The sequence below is a fragment of the Rhinoderma darwinii genome, chromosome 12 (assembly GCF_050947455.1).
Source record: "Rhinoderma darwinii isolate aRhiDar2 chromosome 12, aRhiDar2.hap1, whole genome shotgun sequence".
NCBI classification, from domain to species: domain Eukaryota; kingdom Metazoa; phylum Chordata; class Amphibia; order Anura; family Rhinodermatidae; genus Rhinoderma; species Rhinoderma darwinii.
This window is the reverse complement of record NC_134698.1, coordinates 56,357,763-56,371,052: the sequence shown is the minus strand read 5'-3', so window position 1 is coordinate 56,371,052 and position 13,290 is coordinate 56,357,763. Positions and strand designations below refer to the sequence as shown.

At 47.4% G+C, this 13,290-nt stretch overlaps 1 protein-coding gene across 1 annotated transcript in view; it reads left to right on the top strand.

Moving 5' to 3' along the window:
* Positions 1 to 4,286: 4,286 nt before the first annotated feature.
* The window catches only part of LOC142664435 (putative N-acetylated-alpha-linked acidic dipeptidase), a 96,317-nt gene continuing 87,313 nt past the window's right edge, over positions 4,287 to 13,290 (top strand). The window contains exon 1 of the mRNA XM_075843501.1: positions 4,287 to 4,594. Within this exon, the coding sequence (XP_075699616.1) occupies positions 4,287 to 4,594 (308 nt within the window). The remainder of the gene's footprint in view (positions 4,595 to 13,290) is intronic.

The window sequence follows — 13,290 nt, the reverse complement described above, 5'->3', positions numbered from 1 at the left end:
TCCGTCTGGCCCTACCCTGAAGTCCCAGAAACACAGAAACTTGGTGGATTTGGAGATGTACGGCCCAATGTATGACTCATCCGCCCTAGTGTAGGCTAAACCACAACACATTATCCCTCCACGTATTACACATAGTACTGACACCCCATGTACTATTCACAGCACTGACCCCTATTTATCACATTTATTTATTTATTTATTTTTTTTTTTTTACATTATTACACACTTTCATACATACATATTTATTTTTTACCATCCATTCACACCCTAGCACTACACTGACACTCATTTATCGCACACCTTTGAGCACTTAGTCCGCCACTCCCCTCAAGACTAGTGGGAGGGGCTATCACTACTTAATGCACACTCCTTCTGCAGCATTCTTTGACCCGTCTGCGTCCTGATGGGAACGGGTTTTCACCCACCCACCTACCTAGTGAGTATGGCCTTTTTTGTGGTTTTGATGATCTTTATGTCCCATTTTTTCTGTTTGTCTCCTAGTGTAGGCTAGCCAACAGGTCTTTTTTTTTTTTTTAAGTAAAAATGTTAACACTTCACATTTATAAATTTAACACACTTGGCAACAAATTAGACGAATCCCCGAAACAGGAGACAATCATCCTTAATGAAAAACTGTTAAGGATCTGCCAGGCACAGCTTCTGTATCCACGCCCATAGATAATCAGTCTGCACCTGCTTCTATGTCTGTGAGACTGACTCCATCTTCCACCACTCAGGATGGCAGGCTTAGGAGTGGGAGAGCCTATCACAGCCTGGCCAGACGGAGCTAGCTCCCGCCCTCTGTCTATTTATACCTGCCTTTCCTGTTCCTCCTTTGCTTGTGATTCTTCTCTGTTGGTTTCCTGGCCCTGCTGCAGCTTCTTGAACTACTTGTCCCTGCTTCGTATTGACCCTGGCTTACTGACTACTCTTCTGCTCTGCGTTTGGTACCTCGTACACTCCTGGTTTGACTCGGCTTGTTCACTACTCTCCTGCTCTGCGTTTGGCACCTCGTACTCTCCTGGTTTTACTCGGCTCGTTTACTACTCGTGTTGCTCACGGTGTTGCCGTGGGCAACTGCCCCGCTTCCCTTTGTTCTGTGTTTCCTTGTCTGGTTGTCTGTCGTGCACTTACGGAGTGTAGCGACCGTCGCCCAGTTGTACCCCGTCGCCTAGGGCGGGTCGTTGCAAGTAGGCAGGGACTGAGTGGCGGGTAGATTAGGACTCACTTGTCTGTTTCCCTATCCCTGTCATTACAAAAACATGCAAGAATGGCAGTAATATGCTTTCTAAATAGGGAGTTTGTGCCAGCAACATTTTTAACTCCACGTCTACTCCAAAAACCTGATTGTAACAGTTTCTATTCGGGTATGTTCACATGCAGAGTCAAAAACGTCTCAAAATACGGAGCTGTTTTCAAGGGAAAACAGCCCCTGATTTTCAGGCGTTTTTTGAGAAACTCGCGTTTTTCGCGCCGTTTTCGCTGCGTTTTTTACGGCCGTTTTTTTAGCTGTTTTCATTGGAGTCTATTAGAAAACGGCTCCAAAAACTTCCCAAGAAGTGCCCTGCACTTCTTTTGACTAGGCTGTAATTTTACGCACCGTCTTTTGACAGCGACGCGTAAAATGACTGGTCGTCGGCACAGTACATCATAAAGCCCAGTGAAAGTAATTGGCAGATGTTTGCCAACGTATTGGAGCCGTTTTTTCAGACGTAATTCGAGGCGTAAAACGCCTCCATTACATCTGAAAATAGGTCGTGTGAACCCAGCCTAAAGGTGACCATATAGTTCTTCAGAACTCAAGATAACAATACAACCAGTCATAATAAATTCAATCATATCAGACCAGCTAGCAACACTTTGAAATCAGGGGTGTACCCGTTAATTGTATTTCTTACAATCACTTTTTAAATGACTAGGAGAATGCTGGCACCACCTAGTGGTAATTACCATAGGGATTGCTATAGCACAGTGTAAGCAGATTGTGTTAGTTTTATTTGTGTTCTTTGTAAGAAATTGTGGAATTCATATAAAAAAGTTAATTTGTGATGTTTGTTGTGTTTTTTACGCTTTGTAAGTGATATTCTATGTCTATGTGCGACAAGGAGATCCTCATGTTGAGAACCCTCCTCGTCCAGTTCTGTCTGTTTTTCTTTAAAAAAAAAATCAATAAAAACTTTAGTGGGGAAAAAAAATAAAAGAGTTAATTTATGAAACAGTTTTTTTTCTCTACTGTGTTCACAGAGGAGAATAAAATGTCAGGTGAAATGCAGGGGAATAAAGTAGATTCTCCGTTAAATGTCATCTGTCTAACAAAAGAAAAAGTGCAGAGCCGCCTTAAAAAGATCAAAAGGGAATAAAAGGCTATGGAAACCTTTGAAGACTTTTTTTTTTTTTAGAACAATGTATTATAGTATTTAGTGCAACTTTGTAATTGGTTTTTATTTTTAAAAAAAAACCTGTTCCTTTTTGAGATACAGTTTCTATGTATCCTGGATACATAGAAGCAGGGTTCATAACTTAGATGTGATCCATAACAGCTGGATCCTGCGTTTCCATAGCCTTTTAGTACAGTAACAGTCAGACCATTATTTCTTATGTTAAAAATGTCTATATCAGGGTCTGTTCCACACGACTGGCGCATGGTGCCAATACTCAAAAAACTATAGGCCTGTAAGTTTAACCTTTATTGTGGGTAAAATTCTTGAAGGTCTTTTAATAGAAATACTATCCTGCAGCATCTTCATGGAAATAAATCTATAACTCCTTATCAGCATGGGTTTATGTGGGATTGGTCCTGTCAAACTAAACTGATAAGTTTCTATGAGTAGGTAAGTCGGACCGGCATGACTCATTGGATGTGCTCAGCAAAGTAAAAGTTCCCCAGCCAATCCCTTTGTGCACTGGACTATTAAAAGGACCCCTCCTGTCAGTTGCGATTCCAGAATGTCTCTGCCGCTACCACCCCGCTATGCCGGTGATGCGAAGACCTGCAGAGGTTTCATTAACCAACGCCAGATCCACTTCAAGCTGTACGCAAGTTTGCTTCCCTCCGATGAGACCAAGATCGCTTTCATAGTCTTCTTCCTCTCTGCCAAGGTCCTGGCATAGGCTAATCCCATATGGGAACGCGAGGGTCCGGAAACCTCCAATTTACAATTGTTTCTACAAAATTTCTGCACTGTCTTTGAGGAACCTGGTCGGTCATCTTCTGCAGCTGCATCTCTTCTGACCCTCCGTCAAGGAGAAACCACGGTTGGAGAATATGCTATCCAGTTCCGTACCCAGGCGGCAGAACTTGCCTGGAACAAGGCAAGGACTGTCCCCGCAAATAAAGAACAAGCTTGCCACTTGTGACCTCCCATCCACCCTGGATGCCCTCGTTTTGTTGGCGACCCGGATTGACATGAGAATCCAGGAACTAGCCCAGGAGGTTTGCCAAGACAGAAAGCTCCCCAGAATGGCACAAAAGTTCCAGCGACCACTACTGCTCTCTTCTGTTGTTCCACCTGAGGAACCCATGCAAGTGGACTGGCTCAAATTATCCGACCAGGAGAAACAGCATAGATGCACTTCTGGACTATGTTTTTATTCCGGCCACGGAGGGCATTTTGTGCGTCGATGTCCTCAGAAGCCTGGAAACTTCAGCACCTAGGGTTCGTTGGAGAAACAACCCTAGGTGGAACGACGGCAACTACCAAATCCTCTCCCAAACTGTCCATTCCAGTGAACATTATTACCGGTAACAAATCACATAATGTCTCTGCCTATCTGGACTCCAGAGCCGCTGCAAATTTTATTCAGCAGGATCTATTAGATAGTCTCCATTTGCCCACGGTTCCACTAGAGAGGCCCCTGGCAGCTGCTTCTGTGAATGGGCAACCTCTGCCCAATCCTATACTGTTCATGACAAAACCACTGAGACTTCAAGTCTCAATCCTCAACACAGAACAGATTGTCTTCTACATCCAGTCTAAAGCCGTCAACCCTATTCTGCTGGGCCTGCCTTTGCTTCGTTTACATGCCCCGGTTCTCGATTGGAACTCCGGAGAGGTCCTCGAACGGGGCTCCAAGTGTCTCCACAGGTTCGTCCTATCCAGTCTCCTCTGCCTCAGTCACTCTCGGGACTACCTACACACTATACTGGTTTTGCAGATGTCTTCAGTAAAAAGGAGGCAGAAGTTCTTCCTCCTCATCGTTCCTACGATTGCCATATTGAACTGCTCCCAGACGTCTCACCTCCTAGTGGACGAGTATGTCCTCTCTCCTTGCCAGAGACCCAAGCTATGTCGGCCTATGTCAAGGAGAAACTTGAGAGTGGGTTCATCCGGAAGTCTTCTTCTTCAGCCGGAGTCGGGTTCTTCTTCGTTAAAAAGAAAGATGGATCACTTCAACCATGTATTGATTACCGTGGTCTTAACCAAATCACGGTCAAGAACAAGTATCCCTTGCTGTTGATCTCGGAGCTCCTTGATCGCGTTCGTGGAGCCAAGAATTTTACCAAGCTGGACTTGCGAGGGGCTTACAACCTGATCCAGATCCGTCAAGGTGACGAATGGAAGACCGCATTCAACATTGGAGACAGACACTACAAGTATCTCATGATGCCCATTGGTCTGTGTAATGCTCCAGTGGTATTTCAGGAATTCATGATTGACATCTTCTGGGATCTCCCCTATGTCTGCGTGGTGTTATATTTGGATGACATCCTGATCTACTCACCAGATATTAGAGAGGAATTCTCTGCCTTTCCTGGGCTACATTGTCTCCAATCGTGGACTCAAGATGGATCCAGAGAAGGTGAAGTCGGTCTTGGAGTGGCCACGACCTCAGGACCTTCGGGCTATACAGCGATTTCTAGGATTCACAAATTTCTACTGCCAGTTTATCCCAAACGTGAAGTCACTGAAAAGTTCCATTGAGACCTGGATGTCTTTCTTGAGTGTAATAATATTACAAGTTATGTTTACTAGATTACTGTAGATTGGTCGTTGATCCAGGGATTTATTCCGATTGCCATATTGGAGGAGTCGGGAAGGAATTTTTCCCCTAAGAAGAGGAAAATTGTCCTTTTCCTCATGTGAACTTTGCCTTCCCCTGGTCGTACATCGCAGAATAACAGGCTGAACTGATGTATTTTTTCGGCCTTCCACACTATGTTACTATTAGACTATAATTAGATCAAAGTCACCAAAATGGATTCAAAGCGATTTTACATTCCCAATACTAAAGTAGGGAGTGGCAATAAATATTTCCCACACTTCATCCTAAGGCCGGATTTACACGAGCGTGTGCGTTTTGCTCGCGCAAAAAAAGCGGCTTTTTGCGAGCGCAAAATGTACTTAACAGCTCTGTGTGGCAGCATCATATGGTGCGCGGCTGCGTGATTTTCGCGCAGCTGCCATCATTATGACACTCTGTATGTTTGTAAACAGAAAAGCACGTGGTGCTTTTCTGTTTTCATTCATAGTTTTACTGCTGTTGCGCGAATCACGCTCGTCACATGGAAGTGCTTCCGTGTGCTGCGAGTGATTTTCACTCACCCATTGACTTCAATGGGTGCGTGATGCGCGAACAACGCACAAATATAGGACATGTCGTGAGTTTTACGCAGCGGACTCACGCTGCGCAAAAATCACGGATTGTCTGCACGGCCCCATAGACTAACATAGGTCCGTGCGAGGCGCGTGAAAATCACGCGCGTTGCACGGACGTATTACACCTTCGTTTAAATAAGCCCTTAGTCTTATCGTTTATCAGTTAACAGGGATTATGGCTACACTACAAAGCTATTATTTAGTTATTGTAAAGCATCACTATTTGGGCGCTGTATGGTGAGGAGTCCCACAAACATTGTTTTGCCTTTACAGACCTTGATCTGACCCTGAATAGGATCAAGGTGTAACTAAGCCAAAGCATCTCCTCACCTCCAATCCTGCCACTGCCAATAATTTAGCTCTGATGGCTGGACCAATATTAGAGGGAGTCATGAGTCACTCAGGAAACGTGGCCAGTTTGTAGAAATCTGAAAAGCACTTTTAGGGGCGGCCAGTGTATGAGCACTTAGGAATAGCACGAAAGCAAAGTAAATGGTGCCGTCATTGAAACATAAGCTGAGAATGAAAGGTGCTGGCATTGGGGAGGCTGTCATCCAATGCCTCAAACAGGATGCTTCAAACAAGGAACTTCTAACGTAGACCCGGGCTTGAGGCATCCTATTGATCCACAGCCTCCTCAATGCCTGCCCTATTCAATATTTTATTATGCTTCAATGCCCGTCCCATTTTATTTGTGTTCTTTCAGATAACTCAGTGCTCGTGCACTGCCCATAGCAAAAATTGTTCCTTCCTGGAAAACCCCTTTAAGTGCACTCCAACCTTTTTATACCACATGCATGACTTCCGCATCCCGTGGTATGGCTGTACTAATTGGTCAGCTATTTTCACCCCTCCCATGTGTTGGCTGTACTCTTGAATGCGCACAGGCTTGAGGGCTGTGGGGTAACTTTCTTTTACAGGAACAGGGGTTCTGCTGTCCGCATGAATAGACTTTAGGATGAAGACGTCTTTATTGTCCCTAAATTTAGTCAGCATAATGTTTTCTTTACACAGCGACCTGCTTTCGCCAGGTCTCAATTTTTGATCCACCAGATTTTTTGGGAGGCCTCTTTGATTCCTCCTTACTGTACCACAAGCCACTGTCCCTTTTTCAAACAGACACTTGAAAAGAGGGACACTTGTATCATAGTTGTCAACACTTGAATTTTTTTCCAGGAACACTTAGGGTGTGGCGTCTTTGGTGGTTGTGTTTTATGGGGTGTGGCTTATCTGGTGGGTGTGTTCATTGGGCATGGCTTTCTTGCCAGAATTTCTACATACAAATAAACAACCATTTCTGAACTAGTTTGTCTGACAACTACTATGATGGCTATTATCTCTCTCTGTTCATCTGATTGTTTACAGGCAGGGGGTGTCTCACTTTATCACTAGGGCTAGGCGATATGGGCGGACCTGTACTGGCAATGTAAAAACCAGCGTAGATAGTGCCACACTCAGTGCCCCTTGTAGATGGTGCTCCACACTGCCCCCAGTAGATAGTGAAACACACTGCTCGATGTAGATAGTGCCCCACATAGCCTCATGTAGATAATGCCACACAGCCCCCTGTAGATGATGCCACACACACCTCCCTGTAGATAGTGCCACAAACTCCCCCTGTAGATACTGCCACCCCACACCCCTACCCTGTAGATGGAGCCATTGTGGCTCCCCCTAGGAGGGGAATCCCCAGCCAGACCGTTGCCGTCCCCCTGGTCGAAGATTTCGCTGCAGGAGGTGCCCCTGAAGTCACTGCCCTTATATGGACAGTGAAGTCAGGGGCTCCGTCTATGAGCGAAATTTCCAGCCAGGCCATTGGCAACGCTTTGGCCAGAGAATTCCGGCACTCCAGGAGGTGCCTCTGACATCACTGTCCATATACGGACAGTGATGACGTAAGTGGCACCCTCTATGAGCGGAATCCTAGGACAGAGCATCAGAAATGCTTTGGCCGGGGATTATGGCGCTCCCGGAGGAGTGAATGGCAGAGCAGGAAGCGGATAGTTTCCTGCTCTGCCATAGTATTTGTAACGTCTATGGCCACGGTCCGTAGTTCGGTCGTTAACCTCGACGGCCGTGGCCATGGACATCTTACCTCACTTCCGGACCTCGAGTGTCTCTGGCGGGTGCGCGCGCCCGCGCATGCACGGCCTTAAAGGGCCAGTGCGCGCATTTTTGCAGGAAGTCTGCAATCTAGCCCAGGATACCCTGGGCTATAAAAAGGGCTCTGTCCTCTTGCTCTTTGCCAGAGCATTGTTCGTTACCCTTCGTATGTCGTACTTATGGTCTCCCAGTGTCTTCCAGTTTCCCAGTGTACCTTGCTCCTGTATCCCGTATCCTGTTTCGTGCTACCTAGTGCTATTGCCGTGCTGTGCTATTGCCATGCTATGCAACAGCCTACGCTTGATCTGCTACGCCTCACCTGATGACGTCCCACCGCCTGGTCCTGGACGTGCCTGCCTCGCTACTGCCTACGATTGCCTCAGGTACCCTCGCTGAACTAATTGAACTCTGTACTTACCTGTTTGGCCAGCTGCCATTCCGCTTCGCGGTACGGACCAGTGGGTCCACACCCCGCTTCATGACAGTACGCTCTGGCCATGGACTCCGCTGGTCAATTCAAGGGCTTGGCACCCTCCCAAGCCATGCAGGCGGATCTGCTGGATCTCCGAGCCAGGCAGGATCAGCTTCTCGTGGCAGTGGACTCTATGATGCAGCAGCTAGGGACGCTAGTTGCTTCTCTTCCTGCCTCTTTGCAAGTCCTTCAAGCCGATCCTCCTGTTACTCCTCCTGGCAGTTCCTGTCCGGATCCCCGATTCTCGCTGCCATCGCCCTCTCGGTTCGATGGAGACGCCAGTGCTTGTCGGGGGTTTCTGAACCAATGCCACATTCATTTTACCCTGCACTCTCGAGCATTTTTGTCAGATGGAGCCAAGATCGCATTCATCATATCCCTCCTGACTGGCAAGGCCCTAACATGGGCTAATCCTTTCTGGGAACGTCAAGGACCCGAGACCCGAGATTTCCAGGAGTTCGTGCGAATATTCCGAACTGTTTTTGAGGAGCCTGGGCAAGTCTCATCTGCAGCCACTGCCATCCTCAACATTCGCCAAGAGGACACCTCCGTGGGCGAGTATACGATCCAGTTCCGGACTCTGGCAGGAGAGCTATCCTGGAACAATGAGGCCTTCGTGGCATCCTATTGGCATGGCCTGTCATCTGAGATCAGGGATGAACTGGCTGCTCGAGACCTGCCTTCGGCCTTGGATGACTTGATTCTGCTTGCCACTCGGGTAGACATAAGGCTGAGGGAAAGATCTCACGAAGCTCGTCAGGAGCATCGGCGCCCTAGACTGGCGCCCAACTTTCAGCAACCCCTCTTGCCTGCTTCTATTCCTTTGCCCGAGGTACCGATGCAAGTATACCGACTAAAATTATCGGTCCAGAAGAAACAGCGCAGGCGCACCTCTGGACTTTGCTTATATTGCGGCCTCGCTGGCCATGTTGTGCGTCTGTGTCCTCACAAGCCAAAAAACTCCAGCGCCTAGGTTTGGTTGGAGAGACAACCCTGGGCGTCAACATATTGAATCAAGAACTCTCTTCCAAACTATTCATTCCCGTAACTAGAGATGAGCGAACTTATGATAAGTTCGGTTCGGCTGGTTCGCCGAATTTCATGAAAAAGTTTGATTCGGACCGAACTAGTTCTGACCGAACCTGTAATTGGAGCTCCCGAAATGACGGGTGGCTACATGTGTGCACCCGGCATTACGGCAGCGTTGCTAGGCGACGTCAGTAAATAGTCACTGTCCAGGATGCTGAAAGAGTTAACTGATCGGCAGTAACTCTTTCAGCACCCTGGACAGTGAATTCCGATCACAATATAGAGCAACATGTAAAAAAAACAAAAAACGTTCGTACTTATCGAGAACTTCCTGCTTCTTCCTCCAGTCTGGCCTCCCGGCCATTGCCTTGGGGACGCGTCCCTCTCGACATTTGGCCCGACATCCCTGGATGACGTTTCAGCCAATGTGACCACTGCAGCCAATCACAGACTGCAGCCAATCACAGGCCAATCCCAGGCTGCAGCGGTCACATGGACTGCCGCGTCATCCAGGGAGGTCGGGCTGGATGTCAAGAGAGGGACGCATCACCAAGGCAACGGTGACGCGTCCCTCTCTTGACATCCAGCCCGACCTCCCTGGATGACGCGGCAGTCCATGTGACCGCTGCAGCCTGGGATTGGCCTGTGATTGGCTGCAGCCTGTGATTGGCCTGTGATTGGCTGCAGCGGTCACTTGGACTGAATCATCATCCCGGGAGGTCAGACTGGAGGAAGAAGCAGGGAGTTATCGGTAAGTAGGAACTTCTATTTTTTTTACAGGTTGATGTATATTGTGATCGGAAGTCACTGTCCAGGGTGCTGAAACAGTTACTGCCGATCGTTTAACTCTTTCAGCACCCTGGACAGTGACTATCTTCTGACGTCGCGTACCGGAAAGATGGATCGTTACGTCTTTGCATTGACTACCAAGGTCTAAACCAGATCACGGTGAAGAACAGGTACCCCCTGCCTTTGATTTCTGAACTGTTTGATCGCATACGGGGGGCAACATTTTTTTCTAAACTGGACCTGCGGGGGGCCTACAATCTGATTCGGATTAGTCGAGGTGACGAATGGAAGACTGCCTTTAATACTCGTGATGGGCACTATGAATACTTAGTTATGCCCTTCGGCCTGTGTAACGCCACCGCAGTATTTCAAGAATTTGTCAATTACATTTTTCGTGATCTCCTTTATGTTTGTGTTGTCTTGATGACATTTTGATTTTTTCCCCAGATCCAGTAACTCATTAGAGTCATGTCCGCCAGGTGTTGCTCCGTCTAAGAGAGAATCGCCTTTATGCCAAGTTGGGGAAGTGTGTTTTTGAGAAGTCTCTATCCTTCCTGGGCTATATTATCTCCGATCAGGGCCTCAAGATGGACCCCCAGAAGGTAAAGGCTGTCCTGGAGTGGCCACGCCACCAAGGCTTAAGGGCCATACAACGCTTCCTAGGATTCGCCAACTTCTATCGACTGTTCATCCCCAACTTCTCATCTTTGACTGCTCCTATCTCCACCCTCACTAAGAAGGGTATGAATGCCAAGATGTGGACTTCGGAGGATGAAGCCGCATTTGAATCCTTAAAGAAAGCCTTCACGTCTGCCTCCATTCTGCACCATCCTGATGTATCCCTACAGTTTTCGTTAGAGGTGGACGCTTCCTGGGTTGGTGCTGGTGCACTGTTGTTCCAGAAAAGATCGAAAGGCAAGGCTGTAGTATGTGGCTACTATTCCAAGCTGTTTTCTTCTGCAGAGCGCAACTACTCGATTGGGGACCGGGAGTTACTGGCCATCAAGCTTGCTCTGCAGGAGTGGAGACATCTACTGTAGGGCGCGGTTCATCCTATCCTGATCTTCACGGATCACAACAATTTGACCTACCTACAGACGGCCCAGCGGTTGAACCCTCGCAAAGCCAGGTGGTCATTGTTCTTTGCTCGGTTCCGGTTCGAACTCCACTACCAACCCGCCGACAAGAATGTGAGGGCCGATGCCTTGTCTAGATCTTTTGAAACCGAAGACGCCATGGAATCCCCACAGAATATTATTGACCCATCCTGCATCTTCTCTGTGTATCCCCTGCAAGTTAGAGACATTCCTCCGGGTAGGACTTTTGTACGTCTGGCTGACCGAGGAAGAATTCTTCGCTGGGGTCACAGTTCTAAGCTGGCAGGTCATGCGGATGCTCGTAAGACCCAAGATCTAATTAGCCGTCAGTTCTGGCGGCCCAAGCTGCCCAAAGATGTTATGGACTTTGTCTCCTCATGCACGGTATGCGCAGCACATAAAGTTGCTCACTCCAGACCTGCTGGCCTGCTCCAACCACTGCCTGTGCCCGGTGTCCCATGGCAACATGTCGGTATGGACTTTGTCACGGATCTTCCTTCTTCTGCGAGTTGCAGTGTGATCTGGGTGGTGGTGGATAGATTTTCCAAAATGTCTCACTTCATTCCCTTGACCGCCCTGCCGTCTGCTACGCGATTGGCTGACCTCTTCATACAGCACATCTTCAGTCTAAAAAAAAACGTATCAAAAAACGCTTGATGTTAAAAAATGGCTGAAAATCAGAGGCTGTTTTCACTTGAAAACAGATCCGTATTTTACAGCCGTTTTTTGTTTACCGTGTGAACATACCCTCATTGTTGTGCCAAATATAATCCAATTCTTGATGACGATCTTCACTGTGTTCTATGGTATATCTAATGCCTTGGAAATTCGTTGATACCCTTCTCCTGACTGATGCCTTTCAACAATTACATCCCTTTGCTGTGTTGTAAGCTCTTTACGGACCATGGCTTTTGCGGTCACATGAAACAAAGAAAAGGTCAGGGAAATCCTAATGGAACAGCTGAACTTTATATGGGGGTTACTCAGAATCACTTTAAATAATGGCAGCTGTGTACTGACTACTATTTAACATGGGTTTGAATGTGATTGGTTAATTCTGAACACAACCACATTCCCAATTATAAGAGGGTGTTCACACTTATGCAACCACATTCTTTTTGTTTTTTAATTGTCTATGACAGCTGAAGTCACTGTTCTGTCACAGCGTGTTTACAGGTTGAGACCATTTAACTGCAGGACGAAAATGTTTGTCCCAATGCGGCAAACACCCGCTGCTCAGGACGAATATTCTCGTCCTGTGTCGGCAAGAGGTTAAATGTATGTCTATAATATATTATGTAATTTATCAGTACAGATGTTTGGACCTAATTATACAGTGTGCCTGTTTGCGCTGAGCCACACACTGCACAGATCGGAGGAGCAAAAGGATCTCCTCCACCCGTTGTGGGACTGGCATAGGTGAGTATGTATTTTATTAGACACTCACTATTGTGGCTGTGAGGAGGCAGCTATGGGGGCATTATTCTATGAGGTTGCAGTTATGGGGCATTATACTGAGTGTGGGCAGATGTGGGGCATTATACGGTGAGGTGGCAGCTGTGGGGGCATTATACTGTGAGGTGGCGGTTATGGGGATATTATACTGTATGGAGACAGCTATTGGAGCATTTTACGGTGTGGGGGCAGCTATTTACGGCATTATACTAAGGGGAGGGCAGCTATAGAAGCATTATACTGTATGGGGGCAGCTATAGAGCCAGTATACTGTGTGTGGGCAGCTATAGGGGCATTATCCTGTGGGGGTAGCTATGGGGTCAGCATACTGTGTGTGTGGGGGCACGAAGGGGGTTATTATACTGTGTGGAGGCAGCTTTACAAGCATTATATTGTGTAGTGAGACACTTTAGGGGCATAATATGGGGCATTATACTGTGTGGGGAAGCTATATCAGCATTAGATTGTGTTGGGGCAGCTATATGGGCATTATACTGTGTGAGTAGGCACTACAGGGACATTATACTGTGTGGGGGCAGCTATACAGGCATTATACTGTGTGGGAGGCCCACTGGGTTGGGGTCCAGTCAGATGTGTTTCACCCCCCTGCCCTAAACCCCTAGTCATGCTGCTGTTGGCCACTAATGGATGGGTTGGATCACAGGACCTATCATCAGAAGCCATAAAGGGGCCTCAGCGACGCACAGCAGCAGAAAACCTTGAGCCTGGCCCATCCCCCGCCTGCACA